Genomic DNA, 26,346 nt, shown 5'->3' on the forward strand with positions numbered 1-26,346 from the left:
GCTGGGGCACCCCCAGTTCCAGCGCCCCTGAAGCCCCTTTTGGCCAGGAGAGAATCCTGAAGAAATAAGGGAAGGGGGGGGCCGTGAAGAAAATGGGCTCAGGGGTGGGGGCGCTGATTCTTGCTTTGCAGAGGAGAAGCAGCGGGCGCATGAGCTCTGCGCAGGGGGCATGAATCTGACGGCGGGAGGGAGAAGCAGAGAGGGGGTGAGTGCGACAGACAGGGCGGCCGGAGGAGTGAGAATGGAGGGAAGCGGGGGAGAGAGGGAAGCGCGGCGGCGGCGGCGGCGGGATCACTCCCCCGCCCCCAAGCGCTGCCCCTGCCAGCCGCACCGGCGTGTGAGGCCGGGGCGGGTCCGAGTCTGCCCTCGCCGAGAGGCCCGGCCCCGCCAGACCGGACCTCGGTCGCAGTAAGAGCCGCCCAAGGAGCTGGGGGCCGCTGTGGGGAGCCCGGGGCTGCCTAGGGGGGGGCTCTTCCCGCAACCTGGCGGGCCGGGGGCGGGGCCTGGGGGGAAGGGGCGGGGCGGGGCCAAGGGGCGGAGCCTCGAGCGGGGCTCGGCGCGGGTGTGCAGCGGCGCGACGGGAAGGCAGCCGCAGATTGGACAGGCGCGGCCTGCCCCCGCGCGCGCGCTGCCTGCCCCCGGCCGCTCTGTTCCCTTCCAGGGCAGCCGCCGCCGCCGCGGGAGGAGGGGCTACAGCCCTGCGCCTGGGGCTTCCCCTCTCCCGAGGCGCAGCAGCAGCGCCCCAGCTGGGCGCACCCCGGGAGCGGGCGGCGCCGCTGCACGCGCCCCGTGTCTCCCTACCCAGCCCGGCGGGCAGGTGTTGCCGCCACCCGCTTGAACCGGAACCGTTTTTGCAAAGGCAGCCTGGGAGGCTGCGGTGCCGCCGCGTGCGCCGGGGGAGTGGATCCAGCCCGCTCCTGGGGAGGCGGAGGAGGAGCGCGGCCGCTCCGCCGCTGGCAATGGGGCTGTGCCTGAGCCACGCTTAGCCGGCCTGTGCCCTGCCTGCCGGGGCAGGATGATTTAGCTGCTGCGCCCTCCGCTCGGCTGGACGTGCTCGGGGCACGGCTTCTTGGATGAGCCGCCGCGGGGATCAGCCGGGGAGCGCGGCTGGAGGGAGCAGCCGCCACCGCCTCTTCCTCTGCTGCTTGTTGTTTTCTCCGCTGCTGCCCATGGCTTCTCGCCCCCGCCAGTGACGGGCTCCCCCTGCATCCTCCCGCGCCTGGCCCGGCGGCGAAGGAAGATGGGGAACACCACCTCCTGCTGCGTCTCCTCCAGCCCCAAACTACGCAGGAATGCCCACTCCCGGCTGGAGTCCTACCGCCCGGAGCCCGAGCTGAGCCGCGAGGACACGGGCTGCAACCTGCAGCACATCAGCGACCGGGAGAACATAGACGGTAAGAGAGGTGTGGGGGCTGCTGGGCTGGGGAGCTCCCGGCAGCTAGGGCAGCCCCCCCCCACAGCCCCGCTGGGCTGGGGAAATCCCCTCTATCTCCAGCCACAGGGGCAGCCCCCGGGGAAAGGCATCTCCCACAAGCACAGGAATTGCCAAGTGGGGGACACTCGGCTGTCCTGCTCAAGGGGGGAAACATGGAAACACCCAGCCCTCCCTCTCCCCCCCCCAAACACCTTGGGAGCTCCCGTCGCCTCTTCCTTGCCGCTCAGTGTTTACTCACTTCTGTCCCCCGAGGGAATCTCTTCTCTCCCCTCCTCCTTTTCCTGGGTCTTTCGGTGATCGCAGAATATATAGCGAGACAGAGGGTTTGTTTGGGTTTTATGCCTCCATCCACAACTTCGAGGTCTTTGGATGCCCCTATACTTGTATAGCACAATGCAGCATTATTGACCCCATACTAATATGTCATGATGTAGCTCTATTTGTGTGGATTCCACCTGTGCAAGTATGTGGTACACAGTGTTAGGATCCTTGTGTGGATTCTTGCAGTGTACATTGTGCTATGGCATTATTTATCTGCCCTTTCTTCTGATTTGAGGCCTTTATAGTTCTCCCACCTTAGCATTGAATGAAAACCTGGAGTACTATTTACCCCAGACCATACTTTCAAGATCTTTGTGTGTATTTGCCCCCTCACCCAGCGTGGACTGATGTGACACTGTTTACGCTGGTCCACAGCTTCCAGATCCAATCCACTCAACTGTTTGAATTTCAAAAGCGAATTTTGGCCCACCCAAATTTCCTGAACAAAGATGGTCCGTGGACTCAACTGGTTATCTGTTGCTATGTGCATGCCAAAGCCAATCCTGGTTGAGGGATAAAACATAAAGAAAAACCCAGATAGTTATGGAAGTGGGAGGAATTTATCTTGTAACAACCTTCAGTTCCAGTGACTTATTTCCTTCCATTATACTGATGATGAGGCATTGGTATAATGGAGTGATGAATATTCTCTTTCTGCAGTATTATTGGAAAAACTTTATTTTCATTGACTTAATAATGACCAATATCCTTTTGTGTGCTCTGGTTAATTAGAACCTGGCTTATTCTTAGGTGTGATTTTAATGTTTAAGTATAAACTAGTTTCTGATTAGCTGAAATAGTTCTAAAACTTAAGTGGTAAAACATCAACTTTCTCATAGTTTGACGTGAATTTCCTTTGGTAGAAAGCCAAAAAAGTCACATTGGCATACACTTAATTTTTTTCAAAATTTTTTCATAGATTGTGATCAATTGCAAACTTTGTTTTAAACCAGTTCTCACCATTGGCTAAAATTTAGCTCTTAATAATAGAGTAATTTTACCTCAGATTACGATTATTTCTTTTAATTAAGTTACATTCTGGAATTGTGACTGTTGTCTTTAAGACATTTTTGTTTCCACAGTAGCAGAAGTGGACTGTAAAAAAAAAAAAAAAAGTGTAATGGTCAGGTTTGAGAAAACTGGGGAAGATTTCTGAGCCAGTTGTTGACCTGTGAATGGCTGATTCTTGTAACACCAGTGTTGTCCAGGTTGGCAGTGAACACCATTTTGCATGATGGTATGGATAATATCTAGTCATGTTTCACATCAGTAGGAAGAGGTCTTGCTCTATAGTTTTAAATGAGAGGTTTGGGTTTTTTTGAGGGGTGGGGAGTTTTTCTTTAATGTGGTGACAATACAGAAAGTTCTAAATGTCTTTCTTTGTAAACTTACTTTTTGCCAAGAATTCTCTTCATGGTTTGGTTAGACCAGTGATGCTCAACCTTTCCAGACTACTGTACCCCTTTGAAGCGTCTGATTTGTCTTGTATACCACAAGTTTCACCTCACTTAAAATATGCTTTCTCACAAAATTAGACCTAAAAATACACGTGTCACAGCACACTAGTAATGAAAAATTGGTCTTTTTAATTTTTACCATATAATTATAAAATAAATCAGTTGGTATATAGATACTGTAATTATATTTTAGTGAATCGTATATAGAGCAGTATAAACAAGTTGTATGAAATTTTAATTTGTACTGACTTTGCTAATGCTTTTTATGTAGCCTGTTGTAAAACTAGGCAAATAAGTAGATGAGTTGATGTACCCCGTGAAAGACTTCTGCGTATCCCCAAGGGTACACATACCCCTGCTTGAGAACCAATGGGTTAGACCAATTTTCAGATCAGTAACAGTACTCCATGAGTGGAAGCACTGATGGGATGTGTGTGCATGTTGTCTCTGTCCTAATAAATTCTTGTCAGTTAAAGGACCCTGTGCTTCACCAGTGGAACATAGAAAATAAATACTATCTATCTCTGTTTCATCAGGCTCAGCACTGTGGCAAATGAAGTTAAGTTCTCAGGTGGGGGAGTTGCCTTCAACTCTAAGAGCATATAACAAATTTTATGGTTTGTCTCCTTTGCCTTGCTGTTTGCTCAAATCTTGCTCCTCCCTATGATACTGATTAGGTATAGGGTCAGAGGCATCAGTTTTCATTGAGGAGACTGATGAAGAATGAGTTAGTGTTTCTTTGTTGAACACAATTGGGGATCTTATGGATAAAACTAATTTGAAATACTCACTTTTGCATATCTGTTGTGTTGCAGTCAGATCCACTGGAGGTCTTTGGTCAAAGATGATAGACTGATTACAAAATGTAATAAGACTTCTTTTTCTGGAATCTTATTTCCTGAGACTGGGTACATATTTGTTTTTAGATTGCCATATAGTTTCAAGCAAACAGCTGTGGTGACACAATGGAAAAAAACAACAAATAGTGCACTGTAATAATATTTCTACTGTTTTTCAATAACTTGAAAAAATTTACATGAAACAATGAAGGAACAGTACTGTGGTCAATTCTTTGTGTGTGTGTGAAGAGAGAATAGAAGGTCTTGATTCTTCAAGCATCCTACAAGATATCTAAAATCCGTGAAATATTCTTGAGAGCTATTTAGCTCTTCAAGAATTGGATATTTCTTTGAAAACAAACAAAACAAAAAAAAAACTGGTGGTACCACTGTAAATAAACAGTTTGGGTACTTTGCCACTTTGTTTTTTAACCTGTGTTTCTTGCTACCTGTTACTGCAGCGAGAACATCACTATCAGATACAGTATGTTTGACAGTGACGTTCAAGTTCTGGAAATGCTAATTCACTAGCACTGTTTTTTTTTCTCTCACACAAGTACTAATCCGGAATTGCACATTGTGGTGAGTAGCATGAGTTGTTGTTGTCCTCTACCTTCAAGTCTGCCTTCAGTCCTCTTGTGTTAATCAAGATTTATAGAACTCTACCTTTTAGGGTTGGGCAAAGCAACTTTTGTAAAACTACGCTAAACCTTCTCCCATCTTTAAACCAATCTTAATCTGTTACTAAGGTTTGAAAAATGTAACCTCTCATCTGTTTGTTCCCTGCATCATTGCATGCTTTAGTCCAGGGCAGGACCAAAATGGAAATGCTGAAATGCAGTGAGAGAACTGATTATTGTGGCATTTCCAGGGTAAGTAGAAGCTATGGTATCTTGTGAAAGAGATTCTTCTCTTATAGTTGCCCGCCTAATTTTGTTGAAGAAACTGGTTCTTGTAAAAAATGAACTCTTGAGAGCCTGTGCAAACAGAACCTTTTGAGGTTTGCTAGTCGTTCTGTGCTTTGCACTGAAACCATTGCAAATGCTGTCATGAAGTGAGGTACCAGTGAGTTGCAATTCCAGGACCTGATCATGCAGCTCTTGCAGTGGAGGGGCTTGCATTGTCTTAAATGGAAGTTCTGCCTGAGTAAGGAATGTAGGATTGGGCCTACAGATATACCTGCCTGATGCCGTGTTGTCAAAAAGCATCATTTTTGTAAGATATCAGGAACTCTTCATGTCTGTAAGTGAAGGGAATTTTGGAAACGTTTGGGAACAAACTTCTTTCAGAGACTTCCAAGTGAGAAGGCTAAACTCCTTTTCTGAATGTTTTTTCTGCATGGTGGCCATGTGGAAATGCTTCAAGAATCAACTTTTTGATTATCAGTCAACAACACATTTTTTTGAAGAGTTAAATCCATTGAGTTTCACTGTTAATTAGACCATTATCTTCAGGCACAGACAGAGGCAGTAAGGATAACTGGTTATCTGCTTTGCTGCTATATGCTTCCCAAAAGCAAAAGAGGAATTCTAACATAGAGGTCAGAGGATACCCACTCTTTTTAATGACTGATTGCTCATAGAAACTTTTAAAGTTTATGAAATGGTTTAACCTTTAAAATCTTGCTTCAGGAAAGTTATGACAATAGGCTAAGGCAGTGGTTCCCAAACTTGTTCCACCGCTTGTGTAGGGAAAGCCCCTGGGGGGCCGGGCTGGTTTGTTTACCTGCTGCGTCTGCAGGTTCTGCTGATCACGGCTCCCACTGGCTGAGGTTTGCTGCTCTAGGCCAATGTCAGCTGCAGGAAGTGGCGGCCAGTACGTCCCTCGGCCCGCGCTGCTTCCAGCAGCTCCCATTGGCCTGGAGCAGCGAACCGCGGTCACTGGGAGCCGCGATCGGCCAAACCTGCAGACGTGGCAGGTAAACGAACCTGCCCGGCAGGGGCTTTCCCCACACAAGCGGCGCAACAAGTGTGGGAACCACTGAGCTAAGGACTTCTTCATGAATTTGGATGACCCATTTTTATATCTGTTGCTCATCAGGAGACTTATCCAGCAGTATCCTGGCTACAAATATAAGAGAGAACAGTAGATCACTTAATGTGTCAATCTGGTAAATTGCTGTTATTACTTAGATGACCTTTTTTTTTTTTTTTAACCCAGTCTTTTGCTAGACATTGTCCACTTTAAAATTGTTGTAGTATTTGGTTATTGGTCTGATTAAGACATGTGGGCTGGATTGTGTATTCCATTTGGACATGGGGGTTCTGGATTTGAAAATCGCACAATGGACTCTGTAAGGGGCTCAGGTGTTATGGTGCTGGTGCTAGGTGCTGTTATAAAAGCTAGCTCAATAAAGGAAATTTAGATTACAGATTAGCTGTGGTCTAGACTACATTTATACATGATGTCAGCGTGTCTGTTGTCACACAGACAGATCCACTGTTGGCTTAACTAGTGAAAGAACTGAGAGATTGCTGATCTGAAAAAGGTGGCTCTCAGACTTGATTTTCCTGGGTGGCGCAGATTTTTCCCACAGTAGGCTCTTTGTTTATTGAGCTTTGGTGGAGAGAGGATAACCTCAAAGGATATATGGTATGAGACCACTGTCATAACCTGAAACCGACTGAGCTCGTTGAGCATGGGCTAATCATAACTTGCTTTTGGTAGGAAATACAGTTCTTATTGTAAGAAGTTACTCTGTTCCACCCCTCCTTTCCCCCTTGCAAAATCCTTCTAATGTTGCTGGGTCCCATTTTTCATTGCCAATTGCAGATCAGATAACTGCACCCTGTGTGACTACATCCATAATAAACCTATTCAACGCTTTTTGTGGTGGGTTAATTTTTCTGCAGCTGGTAGACAAACTCTTGAAAAACAATCCACCAGGAAAGCAGTTTATTTGTGAAAATGGGTAGTAGCCATGTGAGAACATCTGAATTAAGATTACATAGTGTGCCTCAGGTGTGCTGGACTCTGAGAATCATGAAGTTTTATATGTTACCAAGTACAAAACTCAAGTGTAGTACGGTTTTATAATCTGTCTGGTTTACTTAATGAAGATTTACTGAATGAGAATGTTCCTTTCAGAGTTAATGGTGGATTGTATCCTGCCCTCATTTTCATTTTTTCCAATTTCACTGACCTCAACAGAATTGCACAGGTATAACTGATAGTAGACATTTCAAGCCAAATTCTGCAATTTTAACTGGTTCGTACTGGGATCTAGTGACAGTGTGGGGGTGGATTCCAAATCCATACATTAAAAAGCTGAAGTCTTAAGGCAGTGATACCCCCTTCTCTGTGAATGACTATTGTGTGATTTTGGTGTCTATATTTAGGATGTCTCACGTATAATTTTGTTCCATAGAACCAGTCAACACAAAGATATACATTCATTTGTATCCAGTTGAGTGCTGATAAAATACAACAATCTTCTGAACACCCAGGGCCACGTTTCACGAAGGAATAGACCCAGACCCACAAAAGCAATTTTGCCACTGTCTTAGTTTAGTTTGGAGTGTTTAGGTACTTGATCTTGCATACCACAGACTAAACTGTTTTTAAAAGTGTAATCTTGCTCACATTAGCACCTCCCAATCTCCCATAAAAATGGGCCATATGATTTTTAATTACTGTAAGTATGACTGATCTTTTGTCTTTACATTTCTTTTGAAAAAACAATGTAGTTTAGTACCCCTAAACTCTGTGCTGGAACACTGGTTCAGTACTGGCTCAGAGACAGCTTTGTCATTTACTGACTTTCTAACAGTATACCTTGCAGCACCTACTGTTATTCTTAGAGGTCGTGCATCTAGATATCGCTGATACCTTAGCCTTTAATAAAACTACTGTGTTTGCATTCAAGCTCCTACACTGAACTTGGCTCCTATATTGCACTTTGCTACTGATGCCAGTTTGATGCTTTCCTTTTTGTGTTGGTTTTTTTCCCCTCCCCCTTTCATCTCCGTGCCTTTTTTCTTTCTGATCCTTCTTTGCCAAGTGACTACCAGCAAACTACCAGGCTTGTTCAAAGCCTGCCTAAATTCTCATTTCTCCCATGTCATTTGCAGGAAGTGAGTTAATTCACACTGTGTAAAATACAGTGCAGACCCGTTTATGCACGGATGTCGGGAGTCAAGCCATCACGACCGCGTGATAATGGACTGCGGGTTAAGAGGGCCATGTTCAAAAAATGTCTAGTCATTCAACCATTTTTGCTGTTAGTGTATATTACTGGCAGTTTGGCGCTCTTGAGGTGATTAAACCAGCAGTTTATACCAGTTTCGTGAGTGAAATAAGCTATACTGGTAAAAGCACACATTGTTGCCACCTGATGGTGTGAAACTGTTGAGCCTGTCTTCCAGCTAGTAGAACCTTGGGAGCAAAAGAGCAAATCAGTAGTAGACCCAAGTGTGACAGGTTGGATCACAGAAACCCCCTGGGAGCTGCCACCTGATGTGCCAAGACTATTTCTGCCCGTGCTTTCCCTGCCCTAGCAGCTTAGGACTTCAGTGCCCTCCCTGGTTTGAGCCAGATCCGCTAGCCTGCTGCAAACAAAGCCCCAGGTCTGAACCGTGTCCCCTAATCGCTGTAGGCTTAACTGAAAGCAGCTTACAGAAGTATTTTTGTCCTTAAAAAGAAAAGGAGCACTTGTGGCACCTTAGAGACTAACCAATTTATTTGAGCATGAGCTTTCGTGAGCTACAGCCGATGAATGCATGCATCTGATGAAGTGAGCTGTAGCTCACGAAAGCTTATGCTCAAATAAATTGGTTAGTCTCTAAGGTGCCACAAGTACTCCTTTTCTTTTTGCGAATACAGACTAACACGGCTGTTACTCTGAAACCTGTCATTTTTGTCCTTGGCACTCAGATGCCCAACTCCCTATGGGGTCCAAACCCTGAATAAGTCCGTTTTACCCTTATAAACTCATAAATCGTTCGCCCTCGATAACACTGATAGACAGGTATGCACAGCTATTCCCCCCACCCCCCAAGTATTAATACATACTCTGGGTTAATTAATAAGTAAAAAGTGATTTTATTAAATACAGACAGTAGGATTTAAGTGGTTCCAAGTAGTAACAGACAGAACAAAGTGAATTACCAAGCAAAATAAAATAAAACCCACGAGTCTATGTCTAATAAAACTGAATACAGACCAAACCTCACCAGTTCCAGTAAGCTTCCTCTTACAGACTAATCTCCTTTTTGTCCAGGTCCAGCAATCACTCACACCCTCTGTAGTTACTGTCCTTTGTTCTAGTTCCTTTCAGGTATCCTTCGGGGTGGAGAGGCTATCTCCTTAGCCAGCTGAAGACAAAATGGAGGGGTCTCCCACAGGCTTAAATAGACTTTCTTTTGTGGGTGGAGACTCTCTCCTATGCAAAGTCCAGCTCCAAGATGGAGTTCTGGAGTCACCTGGGCAAGTCACATGTCCATGCATGACTTTCAGTTTTTACAGGCAGAAGCCATTGTCCACATGGTATCTTGAATGTCTTCAGGAAGACTGATTCATAGATAATAAGGTCAGAAGGGGCCATTATGATCATCTAGTCTGACCTCCTGCACAATGCAGGCCACAGAATCTCACTCACCCACTCCTGCGAAAAACCTCACCTATGTCTGAGCTATTGAAGTCCTCAAATCATGGTTTAAAGACTTCAAGGAGCAGAGAATCCTCCAGCAAGTGACCCGTGCCCATGCTACAGAGGAAGGCGAAAAACCTCAAGGGCCTCTTCCAATCTGCCCTGGATGAAAATTCCTTCCCGACCCCAAATATGGTGATCAGCTAAACCCTGGGCAAGATTCACCAGCCAGATACTACAGAAAATTCTTTCCTGGGTAACTCAGAACCTACCCCATCTAACATCCCATCACAGGCCATTAGGCCTATTTACCATGAATATTTAAAGATCAATTAATTACCAAAATCATGTTATCCCATCATACCATCTCCTCCATAAACTTATTGAGTCTAATCTTAAAGCTACATAGGTCTTTTGCTCCCACTGCTTCCCTTGGAAGGCTATTCCAAAACTTCACTCCTCTGATGATTAGAAACAATCTAATTTCAAGCCTAAACTTCCTGGTGGCCAGTTTATATCCATTTGTTCTTGTGTCCACATTGGTTCTGAGTTTAAATAATTCCTCTCCCTCCCTGGTATTTATCCCTCTGATATATTTATAGAGAGCAATCATATCTCCCCTCAACCTTCTTTTAGTTAGGCTAAACAAGCCAAGCTCCTTGAGTCTCCTTTCATAAGACAAGTTTTCCATTCGTCGGATCATCCTAGTAGCCCTTCTCTGTACCTGTTCCAGTTTGAATTCATCCTTCTTAAACATGGGAGACCAGAACTGCAGACAGTATTCCAGGTGAGGTTTCACCAGTGCCTTGTCTAACGGTACTAAAACCTCCTTATCCCTACTGGAAATACCTCTCCTGATGCATCCCAAGACCACATTAGCTTTTTTCACGGCCATATCACATTGGCAGCTCATAGTCATCCTATGATCAACCAATACTCCAAGGTCCTTCTCCTCTGTTACTTCTAATTGATGTGTTCCCAGCTTATAACTAAAATTCTTGTTGTTAATCCCTAAATGCATAACCTTACACTTCTCACTATTAAATTTCATCCTATTACTATTACTCCAGTTTACAAGGTCATCCAGATCCTCCTGTATGATATCCCCGTCCTTCTCTAAATTGGCAATACCTCCCAGCTTTGTATCATCTGCAAACTTTATTTGCACACTCCCACTTTTTGTGCCGAGGTCAGTAATAAAAAGATTAAATAAGATTGGTCCCAAAACTGATCCTTGAGGAACTCCACTGGTAACCTCCCTCCAGCCTGACAGTTCACCTTTCAGTAGGACCCGTTGTAGTCTTCCCTTTAACCAATTCCTTATCCACCTTTCAGTGTTCATATTGATCCCCATTTTTTCCAATTTAAAGAATAATTCCCCATGTGGCACGGTATCAAACACCTTACTGAAATTGAGGTAAATTAGATCCACTCGGTTTCCTTTGTCTAAAAAATCTGTTACCTTCTCAAAGAAGGAGATCAGGTTAGTTTGGTACGATGTACCTTTTGTAAAACCTTGTTGTATTTTGTCCCATTTACCATTGACTTCAATGTCCTTAACTACTTTCTCCTTCAAAATTTTTTCCAAGACCTTGCATACTACAGATGTCAAACTAACAGGCCTGTAGTTACGCGGATCACTTTTTTTCCCTTTCTTAAAAATAGGAACTATGTTAGCAATTCTCCAATCATACAGTACAACTCCTGAGTTTACAGATTCATTAAAAATTCTTGCTAATGGGCTTGCAATTTCGGGTGCCAATTCCTTTAATATTCTTATGTGGATTGGAGCATTCCAAGATGCATTGCTCCTTAAAAAGAAAAGGAGTACTTGTGGCACCTTGGAGACTAACCAATTTATTTGAGCATAAGCTTTCGTGAGCTACAGCTTACTTCATTGGATGCATACTGTGGAAAATACAGAAGATGTTTTTATATACGCAGACCATGAAAAAATGCGTGTTAATCACTACAAAAGGTTTTCTCTCCCCCCATCCCACTCTCTGGCTGGTAAAAGCTTATGTAAACCTGATCACACTCCTTACAATGTGTATGATAATCAAGGTGGGCCATTTCCAGCAGAAATCCAGGGTTTAACAAGAACATCTGAGGAAGGGGGGCGGGGTGTTAGGAAAACAAGGGGAAATAGGTTACCTTGCATAATGACTGAGCCCCTCCCAGTCTCTATTCAAGCCTAAGTTAATTGTATCCAATTTGCAAATGAATTCCAATTCAGCAGTCTCTCGCTGGAGTCTGGATTTGAAGTTTTTCTGTTGTAATATCGCAACTTTCATGTCTGTAATCGCGTGACCAGAGAGATTGAAGTGTTCTCCGACTGGTTTATGAATGTTGTAATTCTTGACATCTGATTTGTGTCCATTTATTCTTTCACATAGAGACTGTCCAGTTTGACCAATGTACATGGCAGAGGGGCATTGCTTGCACATGGTGGCATATATCACATTGGTAGATGTGCAGGTGAACGAGCCTCTGATAGTGTGGCTGATGTTATTAGGCCCTGTGACCGTGTTCCCTGAATAGATGTGTGGGCACAGTTGGCAACGAGCTTTGTTGCAAGGATAGGTTCCTGGGTTAGTGGTTCTGTTGTGTGGTATGTGGTTGCTGGTGAGTATTCGCTTAAGGTTGTTCCTTAAGTGCTTCTTGATTGGGCACTTAACTTTACGAATTCCTTTCTCCAGGAACTGACCAGATGCTCTACTAAGGTTATTTAGAAATCAAGCCAGTACACGGTCAATATTCATAACTTTGAATACAAAAATGATACATGCATAGAAATAGGATTAATAGATTCAGTAGATCATAACTTTACATAGATATGTTACAAGGCATACGTAGCATAGAACATATTCCAGTTATATATATTCATAAGCATATTTCCATAAAGCCTTATGCGGGGCACTGTCGCACCAAGTTTACTTCCAGTGTGGTGCTTTCCATGGTGCATTAGTATTTCAGCAAGGTGATGTATTTGATACTGTTACCGCATTGTTCTTGCGTTTGAGATCTTTTCACAGCCTTCTGATGGATACAGAAATGCATTATGAATTATTCCTGCTTCTCTCTGTGTGAAGGGAAGAATTTATTACTTTTCGCTGTTGAGAAGCAGTTGTTCGTGCTTTGCAGGTCTTGCATAGGAGAAGAAAAAAAAATAAAAAATGGAGATGTGCTTGATCAGAGAACCCTAAATTTCCTTGCTTGCACTCTGTCTCTAGGGAGCATGACAGAGACTGTAAAAGTGTGTGTGTGTGTGTGTTTGTGTGTGGCAAATGGTGATTTTGTGTTGGGAAAGTATGGGTTGTGGATTTTTGTTTCTCCATTTCTGCACAGTTTAATTGTTTGTAGGGAGTAGTGATGTTGTCCTCCTCTCTCCTTTCCCAGCTCTGTTCTGTTTATTGAGAGGGAAGTAAGATAACAGTGGGATCCATGTCAGATGGATTAGTACTTTGACTTTCAGAGATGTGATAAATCCTATATGGCTTTTTACTTGTTCTGTGGGGAAAACTTTCCTTGCTGCAGTTGAGACTGGTGACCGTAAAAATACAAAACCTTCCTCCTAAATGAACAAGTCAATATTTATTTCCTTTACTATGGAACAATTCAGGAGATAAAGAAAATTTCCTGCTTTACCTCTTTATGCCTTCTGCACAAAAATGATTTTTCTAATGTTCCCTGATTTCGTTAAAAATAAAAATTAGACAACTGGTACCTGTAGGTCAGAGTTTCTCAAACTGGGGAGCAAGCTGCTGGGAGGGAAACATGCAATATATTTTGGGGGCATATGAGAAGCTTTAGAGGAAAAAAACAAACATAGCAGTGAATAACTAGCAAAGCTGATTCCTCCTGGTCCTCATATGGTGCTGTGCATTTTGATGGATTTCTGTTAAGGTTGCATAGCATTATACAAAATCATTGCCATCTGTACATTAATCTTTTTGCTGTGACACAGCTGAGATACTCTGTACCTCAAAGTAGTACACTGTACCCCCCATATTGATCACTGTCATATGATTATTATATGTTTTGTACAAAGTATGCCTTGTGAGGCATCATTTTAAAAGTCTTGATCTATTGAATCTTAATATCCTGGTGAGGTTGTATGTACTATCAATGTATGTGAAGTTATAAATTTATTGCCATATGTGATACTGAAATATGTTTCGTGAGGTTGGGAGACACCCATAGCTGTCCTTTCGGTCGGGGCAAAGGAACAACTAGCCCTGGCCAGACAGGCATTGTGGCCCATCAAGAAGAATCCACTCTCCTCGAGATTTCTGAGAGAGGGGACATACGCAATGAGGGCTGCCTAACCCACGTCACAGCAAGGATCTTTCTAACTGCTGAAAGACCGTGTAAAAGAGGGACAGTGACATCATGACAGTGAATTTCAGCCTGTCTTCTTCCCCCATCTCAAAACCTGGAAGATTGTCTGGAAGACAAAGACTTTGAACTGGGGAGATTGGTCCCGGCTTCGAAAGGGAGTTCAGCCTGTGAATTGAGAACTGTGAGCTGCCTGGAATATGTTAGAGTGAGAGACTCTTTGATTCAAATCTTTCTGTAGAATTTAGATTGTGAGGTTTATCCTTATTTCTTATGTAACCAACTCTGATCTTTGTCTGCTACTTATAATCATCTAAAATCTATCTTTCTGTAGTTAATCGCTTTGTATTTTACCTAAAACAGTGTCTTTGGTTGAAATGCTTGGGGAAATGCATCTCAGATTACACAGGCTGGTGCATGTCCACTTTCCTTTGACAAAGTGGTGAACCATCTAATGAGTTTGCACTGTCAAAGGGAGTCTTGAGCAGCATAAGATGATATATTTTGGGGTTCAAGGCTGAGGGCTTGGGTGATGTGCTGGTGCCTCTCTGTATGATTCATGGGACTCAGGGAACATTCATGCAGTTTAGCTGAGTGTGGGGCTCCACATGTTCATGGCTGAACGATCGCAACTCCTGGAGGAGTTTTGCTGCTTGTTGCTGGCATAGCATTATGTGAGAGACAGCCCAGGCTGGAGAGTGAAGGGGGCACAGAGGTCCCTCAGTTCCAGGTTATACCATGGGGATCCTGTCACAGCAGTATGCATATTTGATTGTAAACATAGACCACATTGCTTTTGCTCTTGTTACAATGGATTCTTGGCTCTGTTTGAATCGGTGCCTTAGTGAATTTCATGTTGATTATTTTTTAAAATCGATATATGGCCCTACCAAATTCACCATCCATTCTGATCAATTTTACGGCCAGAGGGTTTTAAACTGGTCAATTTTCATCTGAAATTTCACCGTGTTGTAATGGGATTGGGGAAGGGGTGTTTGCAAAGTTGTTGTAGGAGGGTTTCAAGATGGCCACCCTCACTTCTGTGTTGCCTTCAGAGCTGGGCTTTGAAGGCAGCACCCTCCCAGGTTCCTGTAGTTAAGAGTAGGTTCCCAGAGGTAAAGGTGGGTATGATCTTCCCTGTTCTGCTGAGAGCGCTCCAGCCATGGGCTTCTAGCTGCTAGTCCAGGGCAGGGACAGATTAAGGCAGGGACTCCTTGCCAATTTGGGGAGCCCCCCCAGGAAAAATGGGTGCCCCAGCCCCAGAAAAAGCCCCAGGGGCTGAAGCCTCGAGCTCGGACTGCCCTGAGCCCCAACTGTAGTGGCAAGGGGGGTGGACGCCCCAAGCCTGGGCTGTCTCGAGCCCCAGCTGGAGTGGTGAGATGGGGCGCAGAAGCCCTGAGCCCAGGCTGCCCCAGTTGGAGCAGTGGGGGGAGGCAGAAGCCCCTGGGGAGGAAGCCCTGGACTCAGCACCTGGAGCCACAGCAGGAGCCGCGGGAGGGAGGGAGGGGAAACAGAAGCCTGGAGCCCAGCTCCTGGGCTGCTGCAGTGCATCCTAATTTCTGCGCTGCCTTTGGAGGTGGTCTGATCTCTGCACCAACAGCGACTGTGTAGGGGAAGGGCAACTCTTGTCCCTGCCCAGCCGGACTAGCAGCTAGGAGCCCCCAGCTCCCAACAGCAGGGGAGATCAGATTTCATGGGGGAGGGCTCATTTCATGGTCTATCACACATTTTTCACAGCAATGAAATTAGTAGGGCCATAGGTATACGTACTTGTGTGGCTGTGGGTGGGGGTGTAAACTGCTACAGACATGAAGAGAGGCATGATCAAATAAATTTGAGAACCACTGGTCCAGGTATGTATACAATGTTGTTGTAGCCATGTCGGTACCAGGGTATTACAGAGACTAGATGGGAGAGGTAATATCTTTTATTGGACCAACTTCTGTTGGTGAAAGACGAGCTTACACAGAGCTCTTCTTCAGGTCTGGGACACATACTCAGTTTCACAGCTAAATACACGATGGAACGGATTGTTTAGTATCAGTAGTTCATAAGGTTATAGATAATCGTGAGACCTCTGGGGACGATGTTTTGTTTCTGCATCTGTGGACTGCCAAGATGTTTACCTCCTAGATGTGTGTAGCGATTTGAGCACCATAAACACCTGAGATACTACCTTGGGTTGGGAATAAGAAGTTTGTTTATAATATTGTGTTCTTCTGTTTAACTTAAAGTATTCATGAAACTAGCTGATTAAAGGAGGATATAACTCCAGTATTTTACTGGGACAGTTGGCTAGTAAAGAAGTCCTCCCTACTGAAAGCAACGAGAGTGGTTCAATGGACAATACAAAACTTAGTTCAGTGGAATCAAGGAATATTGCTCAGAGGAACCCACAAACTTCATTGTAGGAAAAAAGACTGTAAGGGGTCTGTTTTGGATTAGTTGACTTGAGTATTGTGGTTGACCACTGTTCAGTTTTATTTTATTTGATCATTGTTCACTCAATGAAGTAAGGTGTTTCTGTGATTTGGGAAATTATGCAAATATACATACTCACGTCTGACTAAGTGTAAACCGTATACTTTCCTGTGTAAAGAAAGCTTGTATCAAAATAATACATGTTTAGTTAGGAATCTTGACTATTATTGAACAAGACAGCCAAAGGTATATAGACAAAACATGTCCTAAGAGAGACACATTTAGGTAGTCTTCCAGATACTTTACAAACATTGAATTGAACCTCACAACAACTCTGTGGGGTAGAGAAGTACTTTGCAAAAAGAAGTTAAGTGATATGTCTGAGGCTATATAGGGAATTCAGTATCTGAGTGGGATTGGAACTTGCACATTTTTGGCTCCCCGTTCTGTGCTCAGACCATTAGATCGTGCCTATCTTTATAGATTGAGTAAGGTTTTCATTAATCAATAAAACTATTTAACCATCATTTGGTTTGAGCAACTGTGGTACTGAGGCAACTCTGTCCCTTTAAAATGAAATACAGGCTAAAGAAGTCTCATAACCCAAAATCCACACACAATCCCAGAAATGATGGTTAGTATTACGTAGATCAGCAGAAGCTTCTGTTCATAGACAGATGGTTACTCTTCGTTGAACTACGGTCAGTGTATTGCAGTGTTAATTCTAAAGGCTTGGCTATACTGCACCCTAAATCGGTGCTGCTGCGATTGGTGCAGCAGTGTCGATTTAGGGGGTCTGGTTAAGATGCAATGAGCTCTTGTTGACTTCAGTACTCCACTTCCCCGATAGGCAGAAAGTAAGTCGGCAGGAGAGCATCTCCCGTCATCCTAGCATGGTGTAGACATTGCGTTAGGTCGATGTAAGCTATGTCCTTGAGAGGGGTGATTTTTTTTCCACACCCCTGAGGGACGTAACTTACTTTGACTTAAGCGGCAGTGTAGACCAGGCCTAAGGTAGACAAAGGTTGCCTTCAGTTTTCGTTCTAATACATATTTATTCTCTTGGCAGACATGGTAGCTTGGCTGCCCTAGTCAGTAAGGGTAGACATTATTATAAATTGGTCTTATCTTCCTTTATCTTCGCTGAAGTCTCACTGACACTAAATAGTATTACATACATTACACTCCCTCAGTATATAGCTGTTAAATTTAACTGCATTTTAATTTTAGAGCATGTTTGTTTTTTCTTAAATACTGTTACTAGCATGATCAATGACACTAAATTGGGGACTAAGAGCAATTATTGCAAGACAAGATGCTTAATATGCAAGGTCACACACTGTTCTACTCTGTACATTGGGATTTGAAACCATTTTTTCACTTTACTAGGAAGAACAATATTTCATGATGCTAACACAGTTTCAGATTCAGCTGTAGACCGACTGTAGCCTTATACAATACCCAAACTCCGTGGGGTGAGTTCAGGATGCAGTAGTAGCCTTAAGTTGAAATTCCCTGACATGCCTTTTTTTGAACACATTTTGAATTTTTTGGTGAATATTAAATCCATGTAGCAATTAACAATAAATAGGACAATTTTTTAGCCATTTTATGCTAATATAGGCTGAAGAGAAATACTAAAACACTTTTCCAACTATACAGAAACTCAAACTGTGATGAGCTTTGAATTAATTAAAAATGTTCTTTGATACATGCTCTTACTCTGTACATTTTAAGGACCCAGTTCAGATATGTTATGTCTATTTCAAGATGATTTAACAAGGTACTTGATGAGAATAGTTCATCTACACTAAAAAAAAACAAAAAACAACCCCACAGCTGTGAGTCTTATAGCCCAGGTCAGCTGACTTTGGCTCCTGGGGCTTGTGCTGCTGGGTTAAAAATAACAGTGTACACACTCCAGCCTGAGTGGGAACCTGTATGCTGCTATGTTTAGCCCTGTAGCATGAGCCTGTTTAGTTGACCTGGACTCTAAGACTTGCTGCTGTGTTTTTTGCAGTGTAGACATACCGCTGAGCACTCTCGAAAGTGTGGTTTCTGCTGGTGACTCATCCTCTTAGCTCTTTCCCTTTGGATTAAATGTATTGTTAAAAAATGCAAAATAGCTGTCTTTAAAAAAAAAAAAATTGAACTATTAAACCTCAACATTTTATTCAAGTGACTCTGGCAAGTGGCTCTAGGATTGTTTCAGCTTAAAACAAAACATCAACCAAAAAAAAATCCAGTTTCACAAGTGAACAGTGGAGTTTTACCCTCACATGTGCACATACAACAGATCATATTTCTCAGCTCTCCTGGTCTCTCTTCCATTGGGTTAGTTATCATTGGCACTCCCTTCTCTGTAGCTTTTTATCGTTAATATTCCAGCTTGACAAAAATCCACCCAAACTATTATTTTTAGCAGTCTTGGGGTTGGTGAGAGAAGGGAGTAGAAAGTTGACCATTTTAAAGTGTTAAATCATACTGTCTGCAGTGGAAAGTCCTCTCTTCTTTCATGGTTGGCCTTTGGGATAATCCTTATAATGTCAAACATATTGCTTTAGCAAAATATATTTACCATCCTGATACCAGCCACAGAAAGAAGTAAAATATGCAATATATGTTGGTGTTGTAACCCTTTTTTGTTTTGTTTTTTTGCTTGTGTGTCTGCGTGTGTGTGTAACATTTTTCAAAGGGCTGAATGTGAGAAGAATGGGATTTCAGTAATTTAGAAGCCCTTAGAGATCTGCGACACTACAAAACCAGCATGCAGTATGAGTTTTAACCAGTTGTTTTGTGAAATTTTACCTTTTGTGTGAACTGGTGGTTTTTTATTTCAATACTTAAAAGGTTTTTTCACTGCAGTCACTGTAGTTTTCCCTTTCTACCCAAGTAGCTAGTCAAATTTCAGGGCCCTGGGGATGTTCCAGTTGGAAGTAGAAATTGTTGGACTGTTGTTTTCTTTGATGCAGTCATGTTTATTTGAAGGAATGTATAAAGTCTTTCTCTGAGTGCAGGAGAAATCAGAAACCAAAGAAATAGTTACTTAACTTAAAGCCCCAAGCCTCTTTAGCCAACAGACCCAAAAGTGTTCTCTCTATTCCAGGGTTACATAGTGCCCACAGGCTACTGCTGGACTTTCTCTTGCTTTTTGACTCTTTCTTTGTTCTTGTCTCTTCCCAGTTTCTGTGTGATTCCACACCCCCCCACCTGGGCACAATGCCCAGTGGAACCCCTTGCCCACAAGGTGTTAGTTTTTGGGCATATTCTGTTAGGCCTTGTTTTAGGTGTGGCCCTTTAAGTGTTTCTCTCATTTGTTTTAAGTGAAGGGTATATTCACATATCCTCTTGAACAAGGTTTTTAATTCAGCTCACAAAATGGTTTCACCCAGCTCATAACAGTACAAATTTTGCACCCCATGAAATTGTCTGCTTGGCAAAATTGAATGTTTAAGTTAAAGGGACACAGTCAGGTTCCATTTAGCTGGAGATGGATACTTTTTTTTTTTAAAGTAAGCTTTTAAGAAACTTAGCCAGGTTATTCTTAATATTCTAGTTGACAGTTATTTCTAGAATAAATACTTGAATTGCAGTGTGTGCAATCCAAACGTTAAGGCATTGTGGTAGGCCATGAGAACCTGAAAGTGAACTTGAGTGACTAATGTATTTTTTTTTTTTTTGAGAGCCTGACCTGTTCCATTACTGAGAGAAGAAATAATTAATGCTTAAATAGTATCACTACTCTTCCAACCTTCTCTTAGAATACAATGGTCCTTAACTCCGCAGGATGCTATAAAAGGGTGTTCTGTTTAATGTGTCACTTCCAAAGATACTGTTTCTGTCAGTGCAGCACCTTTCTGTCTACTGTGCTGTAGTGTTAGCAGTATAATCTTGAGACCTGGTCTGGGATGTGAAATTGATCCCTAATTCTCGTATTATCAAAAGGTAAATAGGATTGTCTGTCTGATTAACCCCCTCTGTTCATGCGTTAGTTTGTATATCTCTATCATACTCCCTTTCCAAACTCATCCTAATCGTCTCTTTCTCTTTACAAGGACATCTTTCCAAGTCTCTCATTTTTTCTCATCACCCATCTCTGGATCATATCTATTTCTGCTATACCTTTTTTGAGATACCATGAGCAGAGCTGAACATAGTAGTCTAGGTGAGAGTGTATTATTGATATATTTTGATGGCATTGTAAATTTCAATATTGTTTTGTAGTCTTATGCATCCTAACATTGTTTACATTTTAACAGCTGCTGCTCATTCCTGGTTCCTATTGCTCTTGCAGGTTTTATTGCAGGGGCAATGGTATTGATCCTTATTTTCTCAAGTCTATACAACATCAGATCAAACAGCTGTGTCTACGGTGATAAGAATTCATATTTTTGATCTTTGGTGCCTTCTGACATGAAATAGTATTTGTATTTTGAGCATACACTTTCTCTAGTAACATATATATGTGAGTAATCTGCTTCGTTGCTATGCTTTAAATGGAATTTAGTTGTTTTCTTCCCTGGCTTTAAGAAGTACTGAGCCGTGTAGGCTGCTTTCCTCTTGTTAAAAAAAAATACCAGCAGATACAGTCCATTAGTAACAATGTTAAGACCTGCAGTTCATGGAACAAATGTCTCAATTTCTGTCACTGTCATTGGTGCTCTGCAAAACTTTAATACCTCCAGCTGTAAATCTTCTCTTGCTACATATTTTTGCATTTCTCTTTTAATGTAAATGAGAAATCTCATTTCCCTATTGGGACCCCAAACCGATCCATTTGGCAGTTACATTGCAAAACAGGTTACATTGCTGAGATGGGGAAGTTTTTTCTTTTGTCCCCTTCTTCCTCCTAAAGGGAGGTAACTTACATGAGTGTGTTAAAATAAAATTGTTGTGGAAAGTTGCTGAAATTGTCTGTGCTGTTGCCTACGCCTACCTGCGGTTACAGTGTTCTGTTGATCTCATCATCCCGACAAGCAACTTGTTCTGTGTAATCATACTGTGCTAATCAAACAGTGGGGGGGAATGTCACATACTGAGTCAGCACACCAGCCAAACTTTGATAGTATAGTCAGCTGTATAGCTTGGCCTGTCTTATTTACTTGACAAAAACTAGCCTAGACTGCAAGAATGTGTGCCAACCATCTTGGTCCCGTGTCAGTTTTAGGAATGGGTTTTTAATCTTCCTTGCATCTTGGTGAAGCAGTCAGTGCAGGTACAGCAGGAATAATTTAAGACATTCAGTGTTTGCTAACTGCATTATCTCAGACCATGATCTCAGTCGGAAAATGGTACAAGGAATTTGGCGTGCAAGTCCTCAAATCAGCAAGACGCACAACCATGTACTCAAGTCCATTCCATTATACAAAACACTTAAATGCATGCTTACGTCCGAAAGCACTTCAGCCTGTGCTTAACTCTCAGCAAAGAGTGGGACTTAAGCACATTCTGAAGTGCTTTGCTGAATCAGGGCATGCGTGGGGATAATGTTGGCTAAAACCATTGTGTACTCTACATGGAGTCCTGCAAGATGCTGAGCAGGTGAGCATATGTAACATGAAACTCGTAAGTAGTCCCATTGACCTCATTCTGCTTTTTAATTTAGTGTTCTGTTTCATTCAATGTTCTGGTTGCAAAATTCACATTTCCTAAACTTTGTTACAGTGTTACCTATAAGAGAGTGCCAGCAAATACCACTGGTATTAAAATAGCACATGATAACATTTACTTTGATGGTATTGTCTACATTTGAGGTTGTTGCAATGAAGAATGGAAGCAAGGAGAAATCTAGTTAGATTGGTCTACAAACATAAATCAGAACCATGATTGGTTGGTTGGTTCTCCAGAAAGATCTGTACATCAACTTTAAAGAATACAGTCATAATGTTTGTGTGCTTATAGCTGAAATAGATACAGATCCAGGCCCTGATTCAGAAAGGCATCTTGAGTTTCAGCATGTATTTTAAGTCCCATTGAATCTTTCCCTTCTTTGAGTGATTGCACATGTCTATTCCCCTTCAGGTATGTGCACACCTAGTATGCTGTTGTCAGAGACTTTTTCCTCAGCAGTACTCGTCAGGGTGGGGCTTGTGCCCTCTGCTGCCTCGTGATGGTATAAAAGACAAAGCTGCCCCCAGTTACCCCCTTAGTTCCTCCTTACTGCCCGTAACAATTGTTGGAGCATCTTGTTTTGCCTTTACAAGCTTTCCCAATTTGTCTGTTTTGTAGCAGTTGGTACTCATTTAGCTGTAGTTTTTAGTGTTAGGTAGATTTTAGCATTAAGTTTTCCTTTTAGAGTGTTACGCTCTTCAGTTCCTTTGGTGGGTTCTGGTAGTGGAGCATGCTTCGGTCACAAGGCTTCAAGCCTGTCATTCCTGCAAAAGACGTTGCTGGTAAGTGACTCCCATTCCAGGTACCTGAAGTGTCTTGGAGAGTCTCAAATTTGGGATAAGTGTCAAGTTAGTAGGGACTTCAAACCAAGGACCACAGAGGCAGAGTTGCCAGACTTAAATTTCTACTGATGCAAGCAGTTCTGCACCCTCTCTGAGCCTTCCCACTCTGAAAGGCTGCCAAACACATGTGGTTCAGTTAGGAGCATTTACCCCTGTGTTGGCTGACGCCGGGTGCCAGTCTGCTTCCCAGGCACTGGGGAAGAAACACTTCAAGTTGCTCTTGAAGGATTCAGCATTTAGGGGAGAGAACTCCATCTGTCTGCAAGCTTGCTGACCTTTGGTGCCAGGAGGCTGAGTGCACTTGAATTCAAGGCACGCCCCAAGGAAGTCATCTACTTGGGCAGATCTGTTGACTCTGGTGCTGGCACCGTTGAGACTGGCCCCTGAAGTAGCACTGTTTGAGCCCAATGGTGCCGCCTGTGGTGTCCCACCAGCAGGAGGCTTTCTCAGTGCCATCAACTCTAGAATCTTATGCTGTGGCATGGGACTTACTGAGTCTGTTGGTAGCAGTTTCACCAGCAGTTGAGGAGTCGTCTTGCACGGAACCTCTGACTGTGGGTAAAGCATTGCCAACCGCTATGACCCAGCATGTGGTACCGGGGCACCTCCGGATCTGAGTGCTTCATCATTCAGTGCTGTACAGAGGGAAGCTGGCAGTGATCTTTTTGATGCTGTCTTCTCCGGGCTGTCAGCACTGATCACCAGCGCCAAAAGGAACAGTCCCCCCAGGTCAGAATGAGCTGTTGGCTCGTGTCTTTCAGTTGCATCTCATCCCTCACTGTTCCCCTCCAAGGACTTACCGCTACTGGTAACCTCTGGAGGGGCCCATCTTGTCAAGCCAGTAGAGATCCATGGCCTGGAAGGAATTGGGCACTAGGGCCTTAGCCCAGTGGCTGTTTTGGAATCCTTGGAATTTCCACCTGCCTCCAGGTTGTCTCTATGCCCTCCCGACTCTGCTTCTTTGAGCAGGTAGCAAGACCCACCCCACCAGGTAGAGTTGGAGGCCGGGCTCAGTATCGAATAGGAAGGTGTTACCGCTCAATTGCCAGAGGAGTCTCCACTGTGCAGATCTTGGCTTCATACTCTTCTTCACCTGACAAGGCAGTGGTGTCAGAAGGCTTTGTGTGATAGCTATAAGGCCCATCAGAACCTTTCAAAGAGGGTGGCTTCTGCCTTGAATATCCAGGTGGAAGAGGTTTGTGAGTTGTCCCACAGATGTAGTGACATTTTGGTCACCGTAGGACCATCTCAACTGGCACTTCTGATTAATGAGGCTCTCCTGGAGCCCACCAAAGTACTGTGGCCGACTGTACTTTCCCTTCCACCCACATCACAGTGGGTTAAGTACAGGCATTATGTACCCTCCCCCAGTCTGGGCTGCAATAAATCATTTTCTGGAATATCTGTAATCCATAAAACAAAGTCCTGGCCATCAAGGTCTATCTAGCAACTGTCTTGGCTTTCTGTCCTCCTGTAGCCAATTGGCTCATTTTATCAATCATTTATTGTGTGATGTTATGATTAACTGTCCTGTCATATATAATCATTGTATGCTAAACAGATTTAAATTGTAGGATTATAGAAGCATAAGATTGATTAGTATTTAGGTTGGATTAGATATCTAAGTAAGTCGCGCTGAAACGCTGAGGTCTGTAAAATGTCCGCTTTGCCATACTAGGCCATAGGCTTAAGAAATACTTGACATAAGTGACCAAAGAATGACCCTATGCCACAAGATAATGGGAAAAGATGTGCCAGTGGGTGGTATTGTGAAAAATTCACTGCAAGATTAATTTTTGATTACAAGACACCTGGTAGTCCCATTTTTCTAACACTTGCCCAAGTTGCAGAGTGCACTATGTGCATAATTGTTAATGAGAATAAAAGGAACTACAAATAACCTATGAAAAATGGGTACCCCAATAATCTTGGGGGACAAATAAGGAAGTACAAATAAGGAAAAAGAGGATGAACACTTCATTCAAATGTGTAGAGTGTAGTGTAGTCAGAATTAGAAGATAAAAGAGGGCTACCAGATTGGGTAAAACAAGTTCCCTATGGGAAAACTCCAGCAGGAACCATCCCTCTACTGATGATCAATTGGCAAGGCAGCCATCAGACTCTAAGAAGTTTAGGATGTGAGTATGATTATACTTGTGCATAGGTCTTTATAGGATTTCTATATGCATGGGTAATCATAACTTTAATTGTAAATTTAATAAAACGTGTAAAACAGACTAGACGTTTTACTTGTGAATGTATGTGTAGTCACTGTCTTTGGTCTTTGTGTTCCTAGAGGCTCTAAATCTAAAGCAGGTAGCAGAGGTGACTTTCAGTCTGAGCTTGAAACTTTAGCCACCAGAGCCGAACCTGTGGTGGTGTAATACAACATTACTAAATTCGCTCTAAATAAAATAAAAGGCTACACTCCGATTGAAGATTGTTCTGTTTTTTCCAGTTCTGTGTTGATCATGTTTTTGTAGTGTTTGGAACTGTTATACCCACAGGTGGAGAATCCTGTTCCCCCATAGGATTTAAACTTGATGTCAAAGCTAATGGGTCCTCCCTTTGAACCGCTAGCTATCTGTTCCTTGCTACATCTTTCAATGAAGTTAGCATTTTTGGTGGCAATCAGTTCAGCCAGGAGAGTGGGTTAACTTCATGCTCGAATGTCTGGACCTCCATATATGGTTTTCAATGACAAGGTTTACCAGCGTCCCCATCCGAAGTTTCTTACAAAAGTTGTGTCTCGCTTCCAATTCAATCAGGCAGTATACTTGCCTTCTTTCTTCCTGAAGTTCATAAGGATGCGGAGACAGTGCACGCTTAGGATATCAGGAGAGCATTCTACTTGGACAGGACTAAGCTGTTTAGATCAGCCTCACAATTATTTGTGGCAGTTGCAGATAGGATGCAGGGACTCCCAGTCACTTCTCAAAGGATCTCATCTTGGATATCCTCCTGAATACACTTGGGCAATGTAGTTCCACCAAGTGGGGTAATGGCATGTTCAACAAGGCAGTGGCCCTTCTAGCTTAAGTGTCTATCCGACATAGTTGTTAGGTGGCAATGTAGTTTTCAGAGCATACTTTTGCCTCACATTATGCCATCTCTTAGCAATCTAGAGATGATGCCAGATTTGCATTTGTGGGCCTCCAATTCTTCCTCAGCTAGACTCCGATCCCACCTCCAATCAAACTGCTAGTGAGTGAAGTGGAATGGGCATGTAATCACGCAAAGAAGCAGAAATGGTTACTAACCTGTTGCTTAACTGTTTTTCTTAGCGATGCATTGAATGTGTTTATTCCATGACCTACCCTGCTTCTCTTCTGTATCAGTGTCTGCTCAGTAAGAAGGAACTGAGGGAAGCTGGAGGTGGCTCTGCCTTTAATACCATCATGCAGCAGCATGGGGCTGCAGTGTTCATGTGCTACCCTGATGGGTACTGCTGAGAGTCAAATCTCTGACTGCAGTGCACTGGACATGAACACACATG

At 43.2% G+C, this 26,346-nt stretch overlaps 1 protein-coding gene across 4 annotated transcripts in view; it reads left to right on the forward strand.

Annotated features, from left to right (window-relative positions):
* The first annotated feature begins 638 nt into the window (after positions 1–638).
* The window catches only part of CCNY (cyclin Y), a 227,813-nt gene continuing 202,105 nt past the window's right edge, over positions 639–26,346 (forward strand). For 2 of the 4 annotated variants that reach the window (XM_073334457.1, XM_073334459.1), the window contains exon 1: positions 1,305–1,394. Coding sequence is in view for 1 of the 4 variants with exons in the window: in XM_073334456.1 (XP_073190557.1) it covers positions 1,241–1,394 (154 nt within the window). In the remaining 3 variants the exon portion in view is untranslated. Of the gene's footprint in view, positions 1,395–26,346 lie in introns of all 4 variants that reach the window. The other 2 variants (XM_073334456.1, XM_073334458.1) reach the window with 2 other exon arrangements.

This window comes from Lepidochelys kempii, chromosome 2, assembly GCF_965140265.1.
Source record: "Lepidochelys kempii isolate rLepKem1 chromosome 2, rLepKem1.hap2, whole genome shotgun sequence".
Taxonomy (NCBI): domain Eukaryota; kingdom Metazoa; phylum Chordata; order Testudines; family Cheloniidae; genus Lepidochelys; species Lepidochelys kempii.